Source organism: Melospiza melodia, chromosome 18, assembly GCF_035770615.1.
Source record: "Melospiza melodia melodia isolate bMelMel2 chromosome 18, bMelMel2.pri, whole genome shotgun sequence".
In the NCBI taxonomy this organism is placed as follows: Eukaryota; Metazoa; Chordata; class Aves; order Passeriformes; family Passerellidae; genus Melospiza; species Melospiza melodia.
This window is the reverse complement of record NC_086211.1, coordinates 8,719,538-8,743,160: the sequence shown is the minus strand read 5'-3', so window position 1 is coordinate 8,743,160 and position 23,623 is coordinate 8,719,538. Positions and strand designations below refer to the sequence as shown.

General features: G+C 44.5%; 1 protein-coding gene across 2 annotated transcripts; it reads right to left on the bottom strand.

The window, feature by feature from the left end:
• Nucleotides 1-1,204: 1,204 nt before the first annotated feature.
• ABCC6 (ATP binding cassette subfamily C member 6) lies at nt 1,205-22,798 on the bottom strand. Of its 2 annotated transcripts, XM_063171941.1 has the most exons (31): nt 22,659-22,798; nt 22,395-22,571; nt 21,910-22,035; nt 21,184-21,321; nt 20,810-20,935; nt 20,172-20,233; nt 19,374-19,505; nt 18,843-19,055; nt 17,870-18,047; nt 17,267-17,428; nt 15,675-15,767; nt 15,077-15,280; nt 14,601-14,747; nt 13,818-13,905; nt 13,451-13,520; nt 12,637-12,763; nt 11,992-12,168; nt 11,365-11,532; nt 10,222-10,405; nt 9,783-9,846; nt 9,185-9,302; nt 8,377-8,584; nt 7,374-7,684; nt 6,491-6,690; nt 6,267-6,393; nt 5,607-5,708; nt 4,695-4,841; nt 4,082-4,240; nt 3,680-3,846; nt 3,013-3,207; nt 1,205-2,475 (listed from the first exon to the last, which is right to left on the bottom strand). In XM_063171941.1, the coding sequence occupies exons 2-31, from the start codon at nt 22,419-22,421 to the stop codon at nt 2,367-2,369; spliced, it is 4,329 nt and encodes a 1,442-aa protein (XP_063028011.1). In that variant the 5' UTR covers nt 22,422-22,571; nt 22,659-22,798; the 3' UTR covers nt 1,205-2,366. The 2 variants fall into 2 exon arrangements, 1 of the variants encoding a protein (XP_063028011.1); XR_010030027.1 differs by lacking the exon at nt 1,205-2,475 and having other exon boundaries at nt 3,069-3,207; nt 3,680-3,874.
• Nucleotides 22,799-23,623: the final 825 nt, after the last annotated feature.

Below are 23,623 nucleotides of genomic sequence, written 5' to 3'. Positions count from 1 at the left end.
GCCAAAGAAACAGCTCAGAATTTTCAGAAGACCTGCAGAAACCACCCTAATTGATGTGTGTGAGCAGAGCTCCTTCTGTAAGTGCTCCCAGTCCTGACCCACCCAAAGATCCTTTTGCAGTGTGACAGTGATGTGGCACAGCAACAACTGTGCTTGGGGTCACTGACACCTTTAACATTTTGGCATTCCTGTGTGTCTTGTGACCATCTGGGGCACTGGGAGTGTGACTTACACAGTACATGTATGGCCTGAACTTGGTGTAAATCAGTGCATGACATTTTGATTTGTTTTCTGGCTTCAGCAGTTTCAGTTTTGCCTTCAACTTGGAATTGTGGGACAAGGATTTTTTAAGGTAGCATTTCTCTCCTACATGGTATCTCCAGGTGTTAACTCCTTTATATATTTTGCTTTTATCAACTTCCAGATAACTTCTGTGAGACTTGAGCTCTAGATTCATCACAGTACTTGGACAGAGCCCTGGGGACTCCATCACACCTGAAACATGATGGATTTTTCATATGTAATTTGGGGAATTGCTTTTCTTCTGTCTTTGCAGCACAACTTGATGTGTGAAAGCTGATGATATTTTTGCTTGCTCTTACTTTGGGTTAACTGACAGCAAAACTGTGCCCTTTCAAAGGTTACCAGTGTGAAAGGATGTTTTGATTATTGTCTCCTGTTTCCTTCCCTCTTTACCTTAGGAACAGAAAATGAGCATTTAAAGATGTTTATATTGGAGATTATGGAACGTTAAAAGGTGTCTGATTCAGAATTACCCAGCAACAGGGGCAATTCTGTTCCTCTTTGCCTTAGTTAAAAAGGAAAAATACCTGACTTTTATCTCAGTATTTCTAAATGCTCCTGGTTTTGAGATCCATTGATAACCCTTTGGAGTGCTCTTGTATCTGGGTTTGGAATTGTTTTGTTTGTGTCCTCAAGTATGAGAGCTGGAGAGAGTAGAGGGGAAATAATTCTCTCCTGATACCTGAGCAGCAGCAGGCACTGGACCTCCAGATCTCTGGCACTTGTCCAGCAGAAACTCTAAACTGTTCTTGACTTGGGTGCAGAAGCCACTGAGCAGCTGCTGGAGAAGGAACTGCTGGGTTTTGCCAGTCTGGGTTGATTCTTGCAGATAGATCTCTCCCATCCCCTCCCCACTGCCCCTTTCTGTGTTATATTTGCTTTAGTTTACTGAAGAGACACATTTAAATACTTGATTCTGTTTTTATTTCAGCTCTCTAGAAAATGGGTGCTTTAACAAGTCACAGTAAAGAGCAGTATCTGTGTGTGCATTGGACTGTCACATTGTCATCCTGTGATTCCTGAGGAGAGAACTGGGCACAGCCCTGCCACAGACACTGTGGGAAGCCCAGGAAGCTTTTGCTTCTGTTTTGGTTTGTTAAAGCAGCACCTGACAGGTGACCATGCCAGAGGCTCTGCAGCACCAGGGTGGCACATGCAGGAGTCAACTTGCACTCAGGGGGAAAACCAGGAATGAACCATCAGGTCAACAGGTGAGATCCTGCTGCTTTCCTCATGTGCTGCAGGGATCAGAGAGGTGAGCACTTCCAACCTTGCAAATTCCTCATGGCCAAATTCAGTTTGGAAATGCTGGTGTCAATGTTTGGACATGCCCTGCTGTGAGCACCTGTTCAGGAGTGATGGATGCTCTGCTGCCATTCCCAGCCATGGTCCTGTCCTGTCCTGCAGTGCTGAGCCCCTGCTGGAGCTGGCTCTGCTCTGCAGAGGGAGGGGTGGATCTGATCCCCAGGGTGACAAAGGCAGCCTGTGCTCTCCTGCCCCAGTGTTTGTGCACTTTGGATGATGAGCACCAGCTGCCTTGGAGTCCACAGCTGTGTAGGAACAGTGCCTGGCCGAGCAGTCCTTAAGACATTGGCAAAACACAACACTTGTTCTGCCTGGAGCTTAGCATCAACTGCAAACAGTTAAGTTTCCTTGCTACCAGTTAAATTCTTCCTTGCTGTCCATAAAATCTTTTTGGCTTTTAAAAATAATCTGTGTAATCTTGAAGTATGATAGATATTTGGGCTCCATTTACAGTATAAATTAGGAATGCTGTGGTCTTTCTCTTTTGACTTGTTTGCTTTTGTACCAGAAAAGTATTTAAGTCCTGACTGGCTTGTTTTCAGCAATCAAGTGAGGTTTTGGTATCTGGAAACATAATGGAAGTGGAATGGCTGAGTTTCCTATGGAAATAACATGTATCCCAAGTTACCCCTTTCCATCTACTCACTGCAGTTCTGGCTCAAACAAGCTCTGGTTGAGTGTCAGGCATTTTTGAGAGAAACCAAAATAACTCAATTATGAGGTCAATTATTCCTGCTGGTGGTGGTGCTATGGGTGAGTCATGCAAGGCCTGATTCTTCCATCAGTCTGTAGAACAGTCCCTTCTGAGCTATTAAGTGTTCTGGAGTATCAAATTCTGCTATCCGGCCATTTTCCAAGACTAAAATCCTGTGAACATTAAAAGAAGTGTAAGTTTGGGATTACACCAGCACCTATAATAAATTTACTAATTTCTAGTTAGTTTTAAAATAAATTCCAGTACTTGCTGGTTATTCAGCCAAGCTTTCCAACAGCTTTTCTAGCTGGGAAACAGTGCTGGAATGGAAAGGGTTTCTCATGAGTGACTGTTCAAGTGCTGAGTTTGGGAGGAGGGGTTTTTGCAGCTGAGACTGGAGTGAGATTTGTGAAGGGGTATTGGGTGTTTTAGTGTCACATCTTTCAGGTGACCAAGGAGCTGCAGTCATGGTTTTGCTGTCAGTGGGGGGAGAGGGCTGTGACACAGCAGGAAAGGCTCTGTGTGGGAGTGAAGGATCTCTGATTGACCTGCTGCTGCCCTGCTGGTTTAACAGAGATCCTCCAAATGCCAAAGCAAAGCTTGGAGGTTTAAACACCAAGAGGACAGAAATGGAGTTGCTGTTCAGCAGCACAGTAGGGTGTCAGTCACAGCAGCTGCCCAAGGGCTCCCCTGCTCAGAGGTGTCCTCACCTGTCACAGTCCAGGACAGTGTTCACCCTGTGAGCCACTGTCAGCACGGTGCTGTCCCTGAGCTGAGCCCTCAGCATGGACTGAATCTGGGCATCAGTCTCTACATCCACTGCTGCTGTGGCCTCATCCAGAACCAGGATTTTGGCTTTCTGCAGGAGTGCTCTGGCCAGGCAAAGCAGCTGTTTCTGACCAGTGCTGCAAGTAGGAAGAGAGATGGTAAACTGAGGCCAGTAGTCACTTTTCCTTGGGATCAGAACAGATGATTCATTTGAAATCAGCAATGAAAAGGTGATTGTTCCCTTTCTCTGAAAGGGTGATTGAGCTGGTGGCACTGCAGGTAGGGAACAGCATGAAACAGCCTCAGGGAGGGAGGGGAAGGTATTGCTATGGCACCCAGAAGAGCTGCACTTGGAACAGATTGTAGGGTTTTAGGTACTGCACAAATAGAAACCAGCACAATTATTGGATCTGAAAGGTCTTCCTGAGTGTCTTAGGATTTGATTTCATGTTGCTAAACAGGACAGTAAAGCAGCAGTTTTCAGTCTGGACATCATTAATGATTTTTTTTTTTTTTTTTAAGGAATTAGCCTCCTTATCCAACCAGCTCTGTTCTCCTAGCCCAGGGGCTGGCACTGCCCTGCCACTGTCCTTCTGCAGAGAAAGGTACCTTAGGTTTTCCCCTTGGTCAGTGCACTTATATTCCAGCTGCTCTGGCAAATCTGCAACAAAGTTCTTGAGCTGAGTCAGTTCCAAAGCTGTCCAGATGTCTGCATCAGTGTATTGGTTTAATGGGTCGAGATTCATTCTTAGGGAGCCAGAAAACAAAACTGGATCCTGAGCACAGAGACAGTACAAACAACTCCTGAAATGAATTATAAAAATGAGCTTTTGGGTCCTGCCTCCTGGGTGGGAATCTGTGGCTGATGTTATATTGAATGGCAGATGAACATGGCATAGAGGTTATTTCCAACTTGGGAATTGCTCAATGTCCCTCTTCTCACAGAATCTTTATAAACCCTCCCCAGGTGTTCAAGACACTGTTCAAATATTTTGGAAATGAGTTTCATACCTGAGGAATGACAGTGATCTTGGTCCTGAGGTCATGCAGACCTAGCTGGGCAATGTCCTGTCCATCAATGAGGATGGCTCCTTCTGCAGCTTCCACCAACCTCAGCAAGCCCACAGCAAGGCTGGATTTCCCAGCTCCTGTTCTGCCAGTGATGCCAATCTGAAAGTGCAATGGGAGGACTTTGGTTTGGATGTTGATTGCTTTCTCACAGGTGGACAGATATGTTGTGTAGTTCCTCTTTGCCTTCTGATGGGAGAGAGCTTTGCACAGATCAGATCTTTAGGGCTGTTTGTGATTCACAATCTGGCAGTACTTTCTTTAAATGGAATCATTTATAGCTCACAATTGTTTGGTAAGAAAAGGAATCACAAAAGCCTTTGAAGGGAAGAATAATTACAAGACTTAGCAGTTTGAACAGGGCCTTGATGTGGAACTAGACTGAAAAAGTGGAATTCCTTTGCTGTAATAAGCTGGACCAGGTGTGCAGTGTGGGAGATGGGCTCCTGCTTCCCTGCAGCTGCCAGGCTGCTGTAGCTGGGTGCAGGCAGGGGCTGGATGCCTGGATCTGGTCAGAGCCCAGCTCTGCTCACACTGCTCCAGGAGTGGTTTTTACCTTCTCGTGCCCGTTGATGGTCACACTGACACGCCTCAGTGCTAACTCCAAACCTGGCCTGTAGCACAGGCTGTAGTTCCTAAATTCAATCCTCCCCTCAGTGGGCCAATCTTGCCCTTGAAGTTTGCCATTCTGAGTCCAGGGTGCCTGAAGAGATGGAAGAAAACAGCAGTGTTGAAGGCTGATTTAAATTACCCCATCAAGGTGTCTTCATGAACTTCCCATTCCAGCATTGCCTATCAAGTGTCAGCATTGGAATGGGAAGTTCATGAAGACACCTGTGCCAACTGCCCCCCAATCTCTTTGCAGCTTCCAAACCAAAAAAAGGCCTCTAACTTTCATACTGCAGATGTTGTTTGTACAACCAAGTTGCTGGTTGGATTTTCTTTACTGAAAATGGGGATGAACGTTTGCTTGCATGTCAGAGTTCTGAAACTGAGTGGTTCAATAAAAAAAATTTATATGCCCCTATAAACAGGGCTGTGGAAGCCTCCTCTCTCAGGGCAGCATATGGAGATATAATTTTAATGATTACAGAACAAAAATTATTGCACTGGAGACTTTTAGCAGTTAAAAGGCTATCTAGGAGCCATTACTTATCAGTGAGTTGCATCTGAAGTCAATAAATACTCCAAATATGGCCAGGAAATGTCTCATTCCATGAGTGTTAACAAGTGAAGCTATTTTAATGGCAATCCAGTGCATAACTGTCTTAAGGAAATAATGATCTGAGGTTATAAAACAAGTCCAGTCAGTTGGATAAACCCCAAATGCTGCAGTTCTCCAAAAGAAACATGACTGGCCTTTTAGAAGGGGAAAACTGGAGGTTTTTCAGGTGGAACAGAAAAGTTACTCATGAGTTTGCAGAGATTTTTCAGCCCCTTCTGGTAAGGTCAGCAGTGGATTAGGTACCTCCTTAGGAGTCCTCAGGTATTCCCTCACTCTCTCCACAGCAACAGAGTTGTTCTCTACTTCTGTCCAGGAGCGAACCATCCAGTTCAGAACACCAGTTATCTGCCACAGTGGAACACAAGCATTAGGAAGACAAAATGAGCCCTGACCTATGCTCAGGAGATACCTGGTACTTTGTCTTAGTGTTTATTTCTAAAGATCTCCTCATCAGATAATTATATCAGCAATTAAATTACATCAGAAAGCCTTAAAATGCTAAAGTGAAAGCCAGGTCCTCCCATAGCCCTTTCAGCATGTTTATAGAGAATGAAATGCTACTGACTTGGATGCTCAAAGATGGTGTAGCTATTTCTTAGGCTCTTGTGCAACTAGTCTGCAAGCAGGTAAGACAGGTTCTGAAGACCTTGCTTCAGCTGCCCAGGGCTTGCTTTGACTTATATTGTGAGTTCAGGTGTAGGAGGAGGAAGATGGCCCATATATGTGTGTATGAGGTTCTTTCCCTAAGGGGCCATGTGCTCCAGATGCTCTGGATTTCAGCTATGACAGCAGGATTTGGTAGGAAAAGGCATCTAAAAAGGCACAGAAATAGTTCATAACAGAAATTAAAATGCAGTTGCTTTTGATAAAGGCAAGCAGGGTATTATTTCCCCACTGGGTTACCTGGAGAGCAGAGGAAAGGGAGAAGCCAGCAGTTCCTGGGCTGAGCTGTGTCCTGCCCATGGCTGCAAACAGGGCTGCAAACAGCACGATGCCATTGCCCAGGAACTCCAGGTTTGTAGCAAGCCACCTGCAGGAGGAGGGAGCACAGAGCTGTTGCTGGGTGTCCTCTCCCTTTCTCCCAAAACAGGATTTCTTTACAGAACACTCATGGAGCAGATTTGTACCTGTCAGCAACAGCTCCAGGGAAGCAAATTCGCTGGTTCTCATCCACTAAGAAATTGCTCTTTGAAATAAACCTGTGCTGGTCTCTGTGAGCACGGATCACACTGCTGCCTTGGAAGGTTTCTGAGATGTGGGAGTAGATGGGTGACCTGCTGGCAGCCTCCAGGCGCCTCAGCTGGCAGGAGGTGCTGACATAGAAGTGCTGGGACAAGGGGAAAGGAAGGGACAGTCATTAGAAAGCTTGTGTTTCTATGGAGGTACTCCAGGGGAAATTTGGGAAGGCCTCAACAAGTGCAATAGTACTGTCCTTGTGTTACAAAACCTTATGTGCATGCAGGATGTGCCCCTAAAAGATGAGGCAGTGTTCCTACCTCTGTTATGTCCTGCCTTTATTAGGAATAATCCTAACTATTCCTAATTCCTAATATTCCTAATCTGGTTGGGGCAAAGGAGCCCGAGGGTGCTGTGAACCCACAAAACCTCTATTCTGAGTTCCTCCTGCAGCTGAGCCCTTTGCCCCATGGAGAACAGAGATGCACTTGCCCTTCCCTAATGCTCAGTCTTGGCTGGCAAATGTGGATATATTAAAAAGTAGTGTAAGAATTCTGCAGGAAAGGAAGAATGCTTTTGGTCTTCATGTGATTCATATTAACGGAGATGAGGGATATAGCCTAGGTAGGATTTGGTTTAGACATCAGAAAAGCACAAGCCTGTTTGTGAGGGCTCTGAGGTGATGTGGGAAAGGGACTGACATTAATCTTGTTCAGATGCAACTTGAGACTATGAAACTGATTTCTGCATGCCTTCCCTCCTAAGAACTGGAAGGAGGCTTTCTGCAGGGCTGTGCTGCTTCAGCCTCTCCTGTGTGCACCTGTGAGCTCCTACCTGGAATGCTGCATAAAGAACAGTCAAGGCTACTATGGCCATTGCTGCCCATGGTGTGGCCACCACAATCACCAGGTAGAGCTCCAATAAGTTGAACAAGAATCCCAGCACAGACTTGAGCTTGTCAGGGATGACAGAATCAACAGCATCCATGTCCCTGGAGAAGCGGTTCAGCAGCTGTCCAGTGGGTGTTTGCTCAAAGAAGAGCACTGGGGATCTCATGACATTGCTCAGCAGCTGCAGGAAGAGCTGGTGTGAGGCCAACACACCCCCCAGCAGCACTGCTGCTGTGCAGGCAAACCTGCCAAGGGCTGTAAGAGAAACGAAATTATTATTACTAGGTCTGAACAAACCCACCTTGGAGTTCTTAGAAGGATGGTGATTTCCCATTACTCCTGTGAGTGTGCATTCAGGAAGGTGCAACAGGAATGAAACCTCTCTTTAGCAGGAATTAAACCAAGCCTCAGAGTTGCAGGGTAAGCTGCCCTTTCTGTAGGGTAGTTACAGAGTGGCCTTCTAAGACCTTCAAAGACCTTCTAAGCCAGCTTGATGGGGGGCATGGATTCAGGAACTTAAAACATGCAGGACAAATTATTCATTCATCACAAAATAAGCTTGACTGGGATTACTTTAAATTACTCAGTGATATTTTTTTCTTTTTAAATAGAGTGACCAAAAGAATGGTGGCTATTTAAAAAGAAAAAGATAAATGTAGAAGTCCAGAAGTTTCTCTTCTCTCTCTTTTATGTGACCTAAGCCAAGCTTTTATTCAGCTTAGCAGTGTGAGGGGCAACAATTCAGCATGAAGAAGAGCCCCACTTGAACTTTGATATTATTAATTTATGCTGGAAGGATGAAAAGAGATAAAAACCTTTAGGGTTGGGACTAAAAGCCCAGGAAGCTGAAAGCCCAAGGGTATGCACTTGTTTATATTCTGAGAACACATCCTGGATATGGGACAGGGAGCTGGGAATACAGAATTAGCTGAGCAACTTCAACACACCTTGAACCACTCCTAAAGCACCAAAGACTCCAAGTCTGAGCTCTGTGAGCTGCTGTGTCCCATTGTGCACGGGGTCATCTGCCCAGAGGCTGAGCCAGTAGCCCCTGGAGAAGGCCACAGCCTGCTGGCAGGTGAAGGACAGCAGCACATACACACACAGCACCCGGCCTGCTGCCTGCAGGTAGGCTCCATACACCCCAGCCCTGACCTGCAGAGACACGTGGGCAGACAGAGGAGAGGAGGTTGTTAGCTAAAATAGCAGCTCTGAAGCAAGGAGTGATTTATAATGGGATTTCTCAGTGCTATGTCACAGTCACAGCAACCATGTTGATTCTTGTTTTGTTTTCCTCATGGATGAGTAATGAAGGCATAAAGAAATGCCTTCATTTCTTTATGATGAAGAACTGATGAATGATTATTATCAACTGATCAATGTTATGCAATAGGCTCATGTTACTTCTGGAGTACATGCAAGGCTTTCTTTATGTCAGGCAGTGGTTTTCCTGTGTGCTGGTGTGAGACAGAACTGCCATGTTCACACTGGGTGCTGGTGTGGGGAGAGGAGATCCCAGTCTGGCTAGTGCTGGGGCTCCCTGAAAAAAGCTGCCTCTTTTGGGGTTTCTGAATTCTTGCTCTCATTTCTTCTCAGTATGATATGTCCTTGTCTCCATTACAGGGCACACTGGAACAGCCCAGCTGCCTGCCCTGGCTGTGTTTAGCTGAGGCAGGGAGCTGGCCTGCCTGCCCTGGGTGTGTTATCCCCATGGAATGTGTCCTTGCCTCTGCAGGAAGGTGCTGCTGTGCTTACCCTGCCGTGCTGAGTTCTCTCTGCCTTGGTTAATCCTCCACTGCTGGCTGCAGCACTGGTGCAGGCTGGGCTCACAGGAGTGCTCTCCCTTCCCACAGCAGATTTTACTGAATCACCACTTGATGAAGAAAACAAAAATCCTTTTATATTTTAGCCATCCATCCACCCTTAAATCCATGCCTATTTTGAGTGCTGCAGTTTTCAGGCTCCTCCAGAGTGTCCCCAGCCATGGTCCATGTTTGTCACAAGGACTGGGCTCTGTCAAGCCACTGAGGAGCAGAAAAAAGCATTCACTCTGAGGCTGGTGTGGGATCAGTCTGGCCTTACAGCCCCACAGGAAAGTGATCAGCAACCAAATGTATCAAGGAGCCTGTACCTGAGCTCTGTTGTGCTTCCCTGTGAAATACAGAAGAATTGTCAGTCAACTTCTACACTCAAGAGCAGGTTTTTAGCTATTCTTGAGTTTTGCTTGTTTGCTCTTGTTATTTATTTAGAGATCAATTCCAAACCTCTATCATACTCAGTAAGACTCTCCTATGTTGGCTTTTATGGGCTTTTGGAGTAAGTTCTTCAGTATCTGAGATTGCTTTAAGCTTACCTGAGGGGTTTCTGCTGAGATGGACCATTCCTAGTGGTGACAGTGCCTTTGGTGTCTCCCACAGCTGTGAAATAAATGTATTTCTAAATGCTTTATAATCCTGTTTTGTCCTCTACAGCCTTTGAAAGACTCATAATATATGGAGGAAAGATTCATTTAAAAATTGTTTCTAAAGGTAGAAATATCAAGGTGAGGCTCAAAGAATAGCACACACAGTGGGTAATAGTTTACTGCTTAATTATTGTCTACTAATATGGATTCATAATCAATTTTGAGGTGATGAGTCAGCTGATTTGACAGGCATGTTTTTCCCCACACAAAGCAACACCTTACTGTGATTGGATCTCTGTTTTAAATGTCCATAATAAAACAGATGCAATATGAAGGGAACAATTGATTGATAGACCTAGGAAGAATGATTCCAACCCATCTGGGTTACCTGGAAAACCAGCAGGTGCCTTCTCTTCTGCAGTAATGTGTGAACGAAGAAAATCTGCAAAGGCTCCATTTCTCTGTAGAAGTTCTTGGTAGGAACCAGATTCTGAGATCATTCCATCCACCAGAAAAACAATATTGTCCACTTGAGGCAAAATGTTAATTGTGTGAGTCACCAGCACACGAGTCTGCTTGGATAAAGAGGAAGCAGTTACAATTGTTTCTGCTGTCAGTACTGGTGTTAGTATTTCAGGATCAAATTTAGGCCTCAAAAATTCATCATCCTGAATAGATTTAAAGGGTATTTCCTTTTGTTTACATTTCTGAGCATATTTGCACACATAATTGGAGGAAAGAATATAAGAAAAGTAATTTTTTCCTAGATAAATTGGCATATTTTGCATTTCTAATATACAGTCAAGCCCTTTGAGTACACCTTATGTCTGGTACATTGTTCTTAGAAAGCCATTCTGTTTCAATACAATAATTATTTTCTGATACTTGCAACTAATCTCATGGAGAGAAAGGTATTTATAATTATATATGTTTGTTTTAATTGGACTTTGTAATGCCATAAATTGCCTTCTTCCTGTTTCCCTTCCATAATAAGCACTGAATCAAGTGTTTCTAGGCAATTTATAGTATGAATCCAAAAGAGCTGCCCTAGCATTCCTTCTCATGTAACCATGTTTTGTTTTCCAGATACCTTGACAGCAGAGGAATACCAAGGAAAAACAAAACACAACCAGTGCAAAAAGAATGTAGAAGTGTTTAAGTGATGAGAACTGTAAAGGTGCCACTGAACTATTCAAAAGTAATGAGATTAGACATGATGGTGATAGAACTTGGAAGAGATCAGGTAGCTCCTCTAAACTGTGCTAGAGGTAAATCTCATAAAGGAGGGAGGATGTGGACAGAAGACCAAAGAACTGTAAACCTGCAGTGAAAGTAAGGCTGGCACCAGGCATGTGGTTTGCATGAGGATAAAGACAGCCTTCCTCCTCCTAGATGAGATTGCCTGCAGAGAGGTTCCCCAGTCCCCTACAAAACAGTGTTTGTGAGCCTTGATAACCTGAGCAACCCACCCTACTGGAAACATTTTATGAGAGACATTGTGCAAGTGTTTACAGTTCAGGTTCATACACACCTTGTCCTTCAGTAAGCCATTGGGTCCAAGAACATGTTCAAAAATGTGCTGCCCAACGTGGGCATCCACAGCTGCCAGGGGATCATCGAGCAGGTAAATGGCAGCCTGCTGGTACACGGCCCGAGCAAGGCTCACTCTCTGCTTCTGCCCCCCAGACAGATTGATTCCCTGGAAAAGACATTGACTCTGCTCATTTCAAAGCTACAGCATGTTTCCCAACTGCTGACTTCCTTTTACACTGATGTTTTATGACTTATTTTTAAATCAGTGCACCTCCCTCCCTCTCTCCCTCCTTCCCTCCCAACAGGGCTCTTGCAGAGGCAGAGTCTCTTGAACAACTCTTTCCTGCAAAACAGCACCCAAGAATGACCTGGATGTGTTGATTTTTCTCTTAAACATCTCTTATGTCTCTTCCTAGGCTGTCAGAAGGTGGGCTTAAATTAAATTAAATCATGGCCTAATTTTCCAGAAATTCCTGGGCACCTGCCTCTTGTGAGTTTAGGTTTTTTGTGCTTTCATCACAGCTCCCAAAGTTGTAGTTACTCAGGGGTAGATGTTTTAAGCAGGACACCTGAAGTTGTAGCTACTCAGGGAAAAGCTGGCCAAAACATAAAGCCAAGGCAGTACCTTTTCTCCTATTTCACTTTTCTGCCCTGCAGGGAAGGTCTCCAAATCAGGGTGCAGTGCACAAGCCTCTGTCACTCTATTGAACCAGGTTTCATCCATCTCTTTCCCAAACAGAATATTATCTTCCACTGAAGCATTTAGAACCCAAGCTTGCTGGGGCACATAAGCTGCAGTGTCCTATAAAAGTGGAAGAATGTTAAGCAAACTTTTCCATAAGCTCAACTTGACACTGTGAGAACCCATCTTTGAAGAAAAGCTCTCTCAGTTGTGAAATCTGGAATGATCATCAGCACTGACAATTCTCAGAAGGCTTTGCAAAATATGAGTCTGCACTGTTATTACCTTACAGGGGAGGGAACAGAGGTGCAAGTACAGGATGCAATTTACCAGGATGACACTTCAGCTCACTGTCAGAGGGAGAAATAGAACTGGATCTTTGAAGTGTTGTTCCAGTGCCTATTCACAAAGTTCAGGCTCATCTGAGAAGTCTGAAGTGCGTTCAGATAACTAAATGTGGACTGATACATACAGCCTGTGTTAAAATTCAGCAGTAAATGGGTTTTCCTGGTAAGTGATGCTGTGGTTCACACCTTCCACTTCCTGAGAACAGCCTGATGAGAAGCAAATGCTGAGGGGAAAATTCACCTTGATGGTCACGCAGCCCTCGGTGGTCTCCAGCTCGCCCAGCAGCGCTGCCAGCAGGGAGGATTTGCCAGCACCCACGTGGCCAACCACAGCCAGCAGAGAGCCCTGGGGCACACTCAGCTCTATGCTGGGGGAAAAGGTAATCTCTTACCACATTTAAAATACACTTTCTGAAAGTAAATAATTGTGCTTATTATCAAAATTCGTGCTGTTGTCGGGTATGTATCGAGTAAATCCCCTGATTTCATCCCTTCAGACACCTCCAACCACAAAGTCTTCATCCACATCCCCATCTGAGTTTCATACCCAGATCCTCACTCTGGAGACAGGCTAGCCCAAAGCCCTGGATGTAGAACACTCCTGAACATCAGAACATTTCAAAGCTTTTCTTTCACAAAATGTCAATGCCTTTAAAAATAAGCATGTAGTGATGTCATATACATCTGCATTCCATTTGTTCACTAAGCATGTAGTGATGTCATATATAATATCTGCATTCCATCTGTTCTACTTTTTTTGCCTTAAATCACTGTAATTGCATATTTGGACAAGAAAGCTGTATAAAGAAAACAGTCTCCATAAAAATAAGGCAACAGCCACATACAGGTACCTTCCCATTTATGTGCTCCTCAACATAAAAGCAAAATTATGTTTTATCTGATTTTATAATTTTCAGAATTCAACACTGAATGTGAAGCAAACTCAGAAGCCTCTGGATATTCCACCCTGGTTTCACTTAGGCCCTGAGGACTTAGTTCATCCAGGATCCACCCTGACCTACAGTATTGAGGGATGACTAAGGGTAAGTCTGTACCTTCTAAGACAAGGAGAAGTTTCTTTGCTCCAGGAAAAAGTCCCATTTCTTATGGTGATACTTGCCTGTACTAAAACATGAAGAGAGATAGACCACTTGTAAATGCAGAGATAGCTACAGAAATGTCCCAATTTATGTGAATTTATGTTTCAGTGTGTATTTATGTTACAGAAAATCAACTTTTATTATGAAAAGAAGGGGTAAATCACCAGATTACATTTCATTGTTAGAAATAATGAGGCCAGAGAGATAAAGTGACAGTAAAGGGCAAATATTTTTCTCTTGACTATGGTAGACACCCTGAGTAGAAGCTGAATAATGGAAATTACTCCTCTTATAAGACAAAAGTGCTAACATAAAAGCTCACCACAGCCAGAAGTGTTTCTGCTTGAGCTCTCAGGATTCAGTTCTTCCAGATTCAGAAAAGCTGCTAAACGGTTTAAGGAAACTTTGGCCTGAAATGAAGCAGCACACAGAAGAAAATAAGATTTAAAGTAGAAAGGGAGCAAAAACCCAAAGTAAAGACTCAGTCTGAAGACCCACTTAGAATATTGACTAGTCCTATGCTGCAGATGGCCAAAGGCAGCTCTTCCTGTTACCTGCCTTTATTTCCACTTAGTTTAGCAAAACCTCCATACCCTTCCCTGTGCTTCTGGTTCAGTGAAATTGGCACTTTTTCTTCCAATTCTTCCTGCAATCTTTCCAGTGATTGCTTTTGTACATGAAAATCTGTGACAGTCTTAGAGGGTAAGAGGGAAATGAATTTCCTAATTTCTTACTGAACAGTGAATTGCTTTTCTCTCTGGCCTGGACTAGCAGGGTCTCCCCTATGGAGATTTTGTTCCACCTGTTCTGATTTCTGTGATTAAAAACAGAACTGGAAGCCCCTCTGAGATCTAATGGTGCTTGTGCTGAACTACTAAAGACGTAGGAATAATTCTTGTTGACTATTTTGTCAATATAAAGGAGACTTTCTGAAAAGCAATGCTACAAAGTACCTTTAGCTGCAAGCCCTTGCACATCACTGTTTCACAGTGGCAATTACACAGCTGATGTGCAGAGCCCTAAGAAATCCCTACCTTTACCTGATAAGGGGGATATGTAAAAACCCCTTATGGCCAAAGGAAGAGGAACAGGGCCTGCAGTTAACCTGGACAGCAGCGTTGATGGAGAAGGGCAGGAAGGAGTGGGCAGTGTTGAGGATGTTGATCAGTGTCAAGGACACAAAGGCCTTCTCAGCATCCAGCACGTGTGTGTTGTCCACCAGGGTGTAGACAGCAAACATGACAAATGTGATCTGAAAGGGAGCAAAGGACAAGCAAAGCATTTGCTTCAGAATGGTTCAGGGGTGACAGGCCCTTCAAGACTCTGGGACCCATCTGGTAAAATCCAGGTTATCCCCTCGAGGGATAAGGTGTGGTCTGGTGTGTTGGTGACAGAGCCAAGTTGGATCACTGGATGTTTGTTCTGCTTTAAGGAGGTTTTGGTGCAGCAGCCACAGCAACTCCTGTGACCTCCAGGCAGATATAATCTTTAGCTGTCCATAGGAAAAGTCTGTCCAGGCAGGAGTACAAAGGAAAAGGGAAGTAACAGCATATGTTTTATGTAGGAAGGTGATTCACTCACCAGGAAAGTTGATGAATGGAAAGAAACTAGGGATGCTGAGAAGAGAATCTGAGATCTTTTTAAGGCCTGAAGTTCTTGCTTTCGGATTCCAAATAATTTCTCCATGAAGGTTTTCTCCCAACCATACAGTTTGATTACTTTAATGTTACTGAGAATTTCATTGGTGAGTTTGGCCCTCTCATCCTTATGCTTCATCTGGATTTCCTGTAATAAATGTTTGAGTTTTATAATTTAATAGGTTGAATGTTTAATGGTGCAATTATTCTGAAAAAAATACCTTATTCCTGCCTCCAAGTCCTGAATAAATTTCCCTGCAGTTGAGCTGTGTATGCTGTTTTGCTTATGAGTCTTCTAAGCTGGGAAATATTTTACTTATCATCTTCAGAGCTTTGTTTTTACTGGCAGTACATAAAAACAACAGAAAAGTAGGGCAAACATAGTAAAAAGGCTGAACATGGAGGAGCTTATTTTAAATTTCAAGAAATTTTGCAGGCTTCAAATCTTCCTATGTTACTTCAGGCAGTTGTGGTAAGTGTGAATAAATATAAGTCATCTTATAACTCAGCAAACTACTTCATTTTTATGAAGGAAAATGTACCTGAAACTGACTCCTCTTCTTGGTGATCACGAAATTCAGAGGCAAAAGAAAAAGAAATACAGCAATTGCAGTCAAGGCAGATGGCCCTAGAAGCTGCCAGGAGAGAAAAAAGAGAAGGAACTTCTGGTGATGACTAGGCAAGATTGCTTTTTGTTCCCTTGCTTACCTTCCCTCTTATTTGAACTTGTGCATAACATCCCTCTGGCTAAGCCTTGACTGTAACCTTGCCTTTGCCTTTCCAGGGAGTTGTGCTCCTAAGCACTGTGGATTGTTAACTCTCCAAGGCGGATAACTCCTGTCATCAGGCTGTGCTGAATTTATTCGCTCCCTTGTTAGGAGCTGGATCGGTGCTGAAGGCGATCCAGAGGCACGCTGGCAATTCAAGCCATGCCCGGCTCTTCTCGTCCCTCCCTGGATGCGCTCAGAAGGACATCGTGTGGCTGCCCTGAGTAAGTGACCCCAGACAACACCAGGTTCTCCTTAAAAACAAACCCAAACCCTCAACCAAGTATTCCTGCAGCATAAATAGCCCAGCTTGTCTGCATGAGATGAAATGGTGGCATTTTGCTGTGCCACTATCTTGGGACAGCTCTTGGATCCCAGGGTTCATAACAATTATGTATCAGCACTTGTTTTTTATGGGTTAGTTACATCTCCCTAGGGATGGCTGGAGAGGGGAGTAACACACAGAGTTACAGGTATTGTCTGCACCAATGATCTGTGAACACCAGCAAAGAAAGTGTAATTATGCTACAAACACATTCAACTTGGCATTAGAAAAGGGATGATGACTTCACCACAGTCTGTACCAGGGCTACTGACTTTCACATTCACAGCATCCTGCCAGGCATGAGGCACAGTCCAGCCTGGGTAGTAAAGGAAGGCCTCAAAGGCCTCTGGAAAGCTCCTGTGAATCACCTGTCTCTGTACTGCTCGTGCTTCCATTGGCCAAGAACAGGGACTAAACAACAGGGCTCTGTACTGCTGAGAAAATACCATACATTGATTAAAAATGGATCTTTTACATTACCATCCATTATTTCTAATTCAGGTTTTGCTCTCTTCTTGCTGAACTCAACTCAATACCTATGAAATTCAAAGTATCCAATAGTCTCTCTGAATGGCATGTAACTTTGCTTCAAGCTGTTTCACTGATCTTGTGGTAACCAGGCTTCAGGATGAAGTATGTCAAGTTGCTATTTCAGACCATTCCCCATTATGTTCTGGGACTGTGCCAAGGGGCTGGAACTGGACTTTCAGCCTTCACTGGGCTACCACCCAGTGGTTGTAAAGAGAAGTGACAGGAAAATCTGAAGCAGAAGTTTATCAGTCACCTCACAATAACCATACTCACAGACTCCTAAAAGGGACTGAATGCTGAATACACAGGGGAGAAGATGAACTGAAGGATCAGACAAGGATTCTGTAGCAATGAAAATATCTTTCAGAAAGAAAAGTGAATCCACTGTGCTACAGAGCTAAGAAAAATATGGCAATTTCATGTAATTCAAACTAGTAAGTATAATTTTGAAACCTCATTTTCCTTTGATATTTAGACTAGAAAGGGAATGATAAATACTGTCATATATTACCTGCCACAAGAAGACAAAGCAGATGATAATCCGAATAGGAGCCAGCCAGGTCCCATTAAAATAGATAATCAGATCCATTAGCTTTTGCACATCAACAGATATCAGATTAACAATTTCACCTGTGGCTGCTGCTTTCCTTGACGCATTTGTCATAACCAGGATCTAGACAGAGCAGAGAAGAAAGAAAAGGCATTATCAAACAACAGCTTTGGTCCAAAAGTCAAACAACATTCTTTTCCTCACAGAGAACAAAATGGCAAATCCCAGGTATTGAAACCATGCTGCTACCTGGGCCATGTGACTTCACTTCAAGATGAAGTATTTACTCCTTTTCCCCAGGCATCACAAGAAATACATGTTTTTTATACATGTACATACAGCATAAGAAAGTCCATGTTGATTTTTGCTCTTTCCTTTTCTTGGCTTTTCCTTCATAGGGAAGCTCTAAACAATGTACCTGCCATGTACTGCTCAGAGATGAATCTACATCCTAAAATGAGTTTCTAATGACATCTCCCCTGATACTGCTATGGACAATGTACATCATTACTGCTAAGGTAGGGCTAGAAAAAAGCAAAGCTACAGAAGGAGCTGCAGGCTCACCTTCCTGTACACAAGGCCTGTCAGGGCAGTTCTGAGCCTCAGCCCCAGCACAAGGCACATGTACATGTAGCGCTGCTCAAACAGAGTCTGCAGACAGCCCAGCAGGAACATGCTGAAGGCATAGAGGTAGCCAAGCCAGCCTGGGGCTGCCTCATCTTCAATGAACTTCAGGAAAAGGCTGCAAGACAGGAGGCAAATGTTGCAGGATCTACACAGTACTGATGAAATATCAGACACAAAAATAAACTGGCAGAAATACTGGTGATTTTTCTGTATTCTCTCTGGCTGAGGTTTATCAGTGAATAGCAGAAGAATTGGAATATATAACATCTTGATTTTTGAAATCTAGCCACTCATGTTTTTGAGGCAATCTCTGATCTCAGCATCATCTCTGGGTAGACCTCATTTTCAGTGTTAAGGATGGCTCCTGGTTTTCATGAATTTGTCAGAAATATGCAAAGTGGTAGCTGTAACCTAAGGGAGTCATTGGCATTTCCAAAACTTCTAATCTGGACCAGGAAAGGATTTTGCCCATGAAAATATAATGTAATGCAGAACCTACAAAGCATTTCATCAAGTAACAAAGTTATTTAAGATGTGCAGGATGCACAGGTGTTCTCTTTATTAGCCAGGGAACATGGAGCCTCAAGACTACAGCAAGTGGCAAGTGATGTGATATACAGAACCATCAAATAACTCCTGTTCTAGTGAAGTTGTCCAAGGGCTTGGTGCATCCTGTCCTTCCCACTGCGGGAGCACAGCAGTGCAGACAGTGTGCACAGCTTCACACAGGGGCTTTGTGTCTTTTCCTCCTCACCTGACAGTGGGTTTAGCACAAATGACACCCGAGCTCCCTTCATCAGCAAGAGAGAACTTCAAAATGTCATTGTTTTTATGTTGACATACACATTTCTGGGCTCATGCACACAGCAATCTTGTTCATGTGACAGAAATACATCTTATGTGCACATACCTCAGTACCTTTGGGGTGGAGAACAAGAAGACATCACAGATAACTAAGCAAACAGTGCTGAGAAGGAAATAAGTTCCAAACATGCTCCAGAACATTCTCAGTAAGGGCCCGCTCTGACTTTGCTTGGATTGTAGTAGAGCCTCTGTCTCTCCAGCTTCTGCTGTACCAGTTTTAGTTTTCTGACCCATTTTAAATGTGGCAGACTCCATTTTCCTGAAGGAAGAAACAATGAGAAAGTTACCTTACAAGTGGAGAAAGCTTGGGAATTTTGTATCTTCAAAAAATCACTAAATATCTCACACTGGATCTCATACCATGTCCAGTATAAAAGCTCATCAAAAACTGACCCCTCTCACAGAAAGTTAGTTCTGTGCTTCCAGGAGGGCAAGGATGTTCTCCAGCAGATTTTAACATTTAAAATCGGATTTTGCACAAAGGGACTCACACAGCAGTACCTGTGAGTGTATTTGCTTAGATCATCTAGAACTGCCCAGCTTAGCTCATGATGTGCTCTCCAGATCAAATACTCACTGCTGGCTTCTGCTGTGACACTTCTTCCACTCTCGTTCTGCCCAGGCAACAATATCTTCAGAGCAGTCCTGTTTCCTCACTGGCCACAAGTCATCCACCCCCAGGGCCTGCTGAGAGCCCTTCCAGAGGAGCCTGGAGGACACAGAGTGCAGTCAGGGGAGCAGAGCAGGATCTGTGCTGTGTGTGACTCTTTCAGAACACAGGGGCAGCAGGCAGTGCACCACAGAGAGCACTGACATCACACCACCACTCAGGACTGTCCTGTCCCACAATGAATGCCCAGGAACAGCAGCTTTGCTTTAATCCCTAGGCTATCTTCTGTCAGCACAATGGGCATTTGCAAGTCAGCCCTAATTTCTAATCCATACTGAGAGTCTTGGGTAGTGGAGTAGAAAGTTCATTTAACTTTCTCTGGGCTCCATGAGAGGCAGATGAGACTAAGGTCTGGCAGGAAGAGAGGGCTGTGGCTGGTGTACAGTGATCTTTTGAGATTGATGAGATCTATTTCAAGACTGGGAGGGCACTGGAGGGGTAGTTGGGAGGCAGAAGAGAATTATCTAGAATCACAAATTTGTGTTTTAAACTATTTGGAGAAAATTAAATTAAATTTTTATAATTTGATCTTGTGAGAATACCTCACAAGAGAAATAATTCAAAGAAATAATTTAAATCCTCACTCCATGAGCTAATTCAGGGGCTGAGATATTTCTTACTGGCTGCCATCTACACCCTCTCTGATCTCTGATGCTGCTGCTTTTTTCTGCTATTGTAGCAAAAGCACATCTTCTGTTTTCTTACCCAGAGAACCACCAGTATGTGATTTTGGAAAGAAAGGAGCTGCTGGCTTCTGGGCACTGATTCTGATGGGAGAGAAAACACATGTGATATTTATATGTAGAAAAGGGCATGTGTCAGATGAATGCAGTTCCCTTCTGTGCTTCCCCAGGAAAAGCAAGCAGAGTTATCCCCCTCTCCATCCATTGAACCAGAGTAAGTTATTGTGGAGGCTCAATGGGATTGGAAGATTTTTGAGAATTTGACTTTGCATAATGTCTCAGATGGAAGAACAAAGAATATAATTCTTCATACCCAAAGACATTTATTTTCTTAAGCACTGAGTTTTTCATACTCAATATCACCAACAGAGTACTGCAGCACAGGAGAGCAGCACCAGGGGAAGCAATGGAAGCCCTATCCACTGGTTTCAGTGACAAGAAACATGAGTATGGATAGGCTTTTAGTTTTGAAAAGCTTACATAGAGAGACAGAGCAATGTTATCCCAAATTCTGCCAGTTACTTTTTAAAACTGTCAGCTTTTTTACAGAATGGTGCATCTTACATCACCCAGATGCTCATGTGCCTGTGGATCCCCATATATTTAAAATCCTGTTTTAGCAATGAAGCAAAGCATTAGGAAAAGCTACCTTGTACTTACAGGATTGTTGTCAGCTTTAGAGAAGAAGGGAGGGTGATCAACTAAGCAGAATAACACAAGCTCTCCTAGCACCAGGCCAGCATAAAGGTAAGTTGTAACATGGTGGAAATGGTCTTCCAAGAAGCCCTAAGGAACAGAGCACTGGTGAAAATGAGGTAAGAACCTCCATGTTTAACCAGCAGAGAAAGAGCTTCTCATGTTCTACCCATGCAAATAAACATCCACCACAAATATAAAGTGTCATGAACCATTTTTCTCAGCACAAATTTTAAAAGAAGAATTTGATTCTCCCCCTTGCAGTCAATGAGACAAAATCGTCCCTGTTGTTAAGAGATTTTGCAGTCTGCACATTAAAGGTATGGGATCTCACTTACTCTTTCCAGGGCATGCTGAATTTTGGAGCTAAACATCACAAGTGCAGCCACAAATGAGAGCAGCCAGTAAATCAATAGGACCCCTGAAGACTGGATACCCATCATTCTTTCTGCTTGGGTAAGGAACAAGGCAAGGACCTGTGAGGAAGTACAAATTTGTCCAAATAAATACCTGGTAATGGAATGCCAAACATTGTTATCAAATTAATGAATACAATAGAGAAAAATCACACCTTGCCCAAACATTTCAAGATGTTCAGACTTGCAGTATTGTTCCTAAGAGGCTAACACTGAAAAGCTTTGTGTGCAATTTTGCACTCAAGCATGTCTACAGAGAAGGCAAGTAATAAAATTACAATTGGGCCAACAGGCTGGAAGGACTGAGGCTATGAGGATGCAATAACAGAAGGGGAGAATAGGCACTGATTTATTGAACAGAAATCACATTACATTCTAAACCATACTAAATCACATACTGTGGTTATGAGAAATGAAATCTTGTCTCATTATTGTGAGACCTCTTTCTAAACCTTACTGAAACCTCAGCTCCTGCCAGGTGTGCTCTGCCCCAACTCCAACCCCCTGATGTGTCACACAGCAGAGAGGAACAAAGTGCATCCCACCAGCCAAATTTGTGCTCAGAGACAGCAACAACCATGGGAAACACAAGCTCTGTCCCAGGAGGGCTAAGCTTGGCCATCTGCAGACAAACAAGGGAGGAATTACCGTTGTGATTCCCACCACAGCAGGGCTAATGAAGAGTGCTGGGGTCCGTGGGATTCCTTGGCTTTTCTCCCACACCATGAAGAAGACATTAGAAAAACACAGTATTACCAGGATGAATCCAAGGACCTGGGGCAGAGACAAGAAACACACACTGGGATGAACTGAAATGCTGGGACAATCTACCAAACTGATCCAAGCTGCCTGGGAAGTAAGACTGGAGGGGTGGAAGATCAAGTCTGGGATGGAGAATGTTATGGAAGTGTCAGGGAATCAAATGGAAATACAGGAGAGAAGATCTTATGACATGTCTTCCTAAAACTTTACTTGATTTATACTGGGTATTGATTTATACTGACCTGAGCTGGTAAATGTCAAAACCCCCAGCAGAGATGTATCATCAGGACAGAATTAATAATTTAGGAAAGTTAAGCTCTGCATCAAAGTTGAAACAATTTTAGGACCAAACCCCGTGGTTTACCCCTCACCATTTTGGCTTTGAAGATGTGGGACATCCTAATGTAGCCTTTGTTTCTGTGCCGAAGGTACCAGTAGTAGAAAGGAAAACAGATCCAAAGATAGGCACAAGGGATCCAGGCAATGATGGAGCTCTCGAAGCACCAGGGCAGTCCTGGGATGTTTGTATGCCATGTCTGGTTCCAGTCCTGAAACAGAAACAGTGCAGAAGTGAAGGACGTGATGGAAGGCTGGGGACAGGAATCCCATGTCGGAAAGAGGAAGCAGATACTGACTCGCAAACTATTAGGGGAGTTTATCAGCTTTGGGAATGGAAATCTACGCGAGTCCGAACTGATGGACTCGCTAGAGCCCTTTTAAAGGTAAATCTGTGGTGGGTCCGGGCTGGTCCTCACTCGCAGCTCAGCACATTTACTGTACTGAATGGTCTGTGCGGTCTGTCCGGGCGAGCACCGTCCCGGGGAGGCAAAGTTCGCTCCGCGGCCGCCCCTGGCGGAGACAGCGCTGCCCTCATGGCGGAGTGCGGGCCGCGTTCCCTCAGCGCCGCACCCGCTCCGGCCCCGCGGGGCTGCCCGGTGCCGCGGCCTCATCCCTTCACTCCTTCATCCCCTTATCCCCTACCGCTCACTCACCCGGGGCGCGGCGGGGCCGGCCCGGGGCCCGCACAGCGCAGTGTCCGCACCCATGGGCGCTCCTCCCGGGACCCTCGGCCGGTGCCCGGCGCCGTTCCCTCGCTGGGCAGAGCTCCGGTCCCGGCGGGCGTGGGAGCGGCTGCTCAGAGCCCCGTCCGGCCGCGTTTGCCCCGTCCCACTGCGGCCAAAGTCCGGCAGCAGCAGCAGCAGCAGCAGCGCGCTCCCGGAGCCCCCGGGGTCGTCGCTTATAGGAGCTCTCTAAGCACAGACGCAGTGTGAATTTTAGAAAAGATTTCGTTTATTCATTCCACAAATTCAGCACGCCAAGGGGGTAACACCAATATTTTTAACACAGTAAAATTTACATGAACACGCCCACCTAAGACATATTCTCCTCCTACCTGATGCATATTTATATTAATGAGATACAACTTTACGCAGTGCTTGAAACACAAATTATTTTCTTTATTGAAATGAATTTATTTTGTCGAAGTGACCTGGCACCAGCTACGCCTACAAAGGGCTAAGGGGCAGCTGGGGACGGATAATCCCGATTGGAGGCATCACCGGGACGGGACCGGGATGGGGCCGGGATTGGGGCCGGGCCG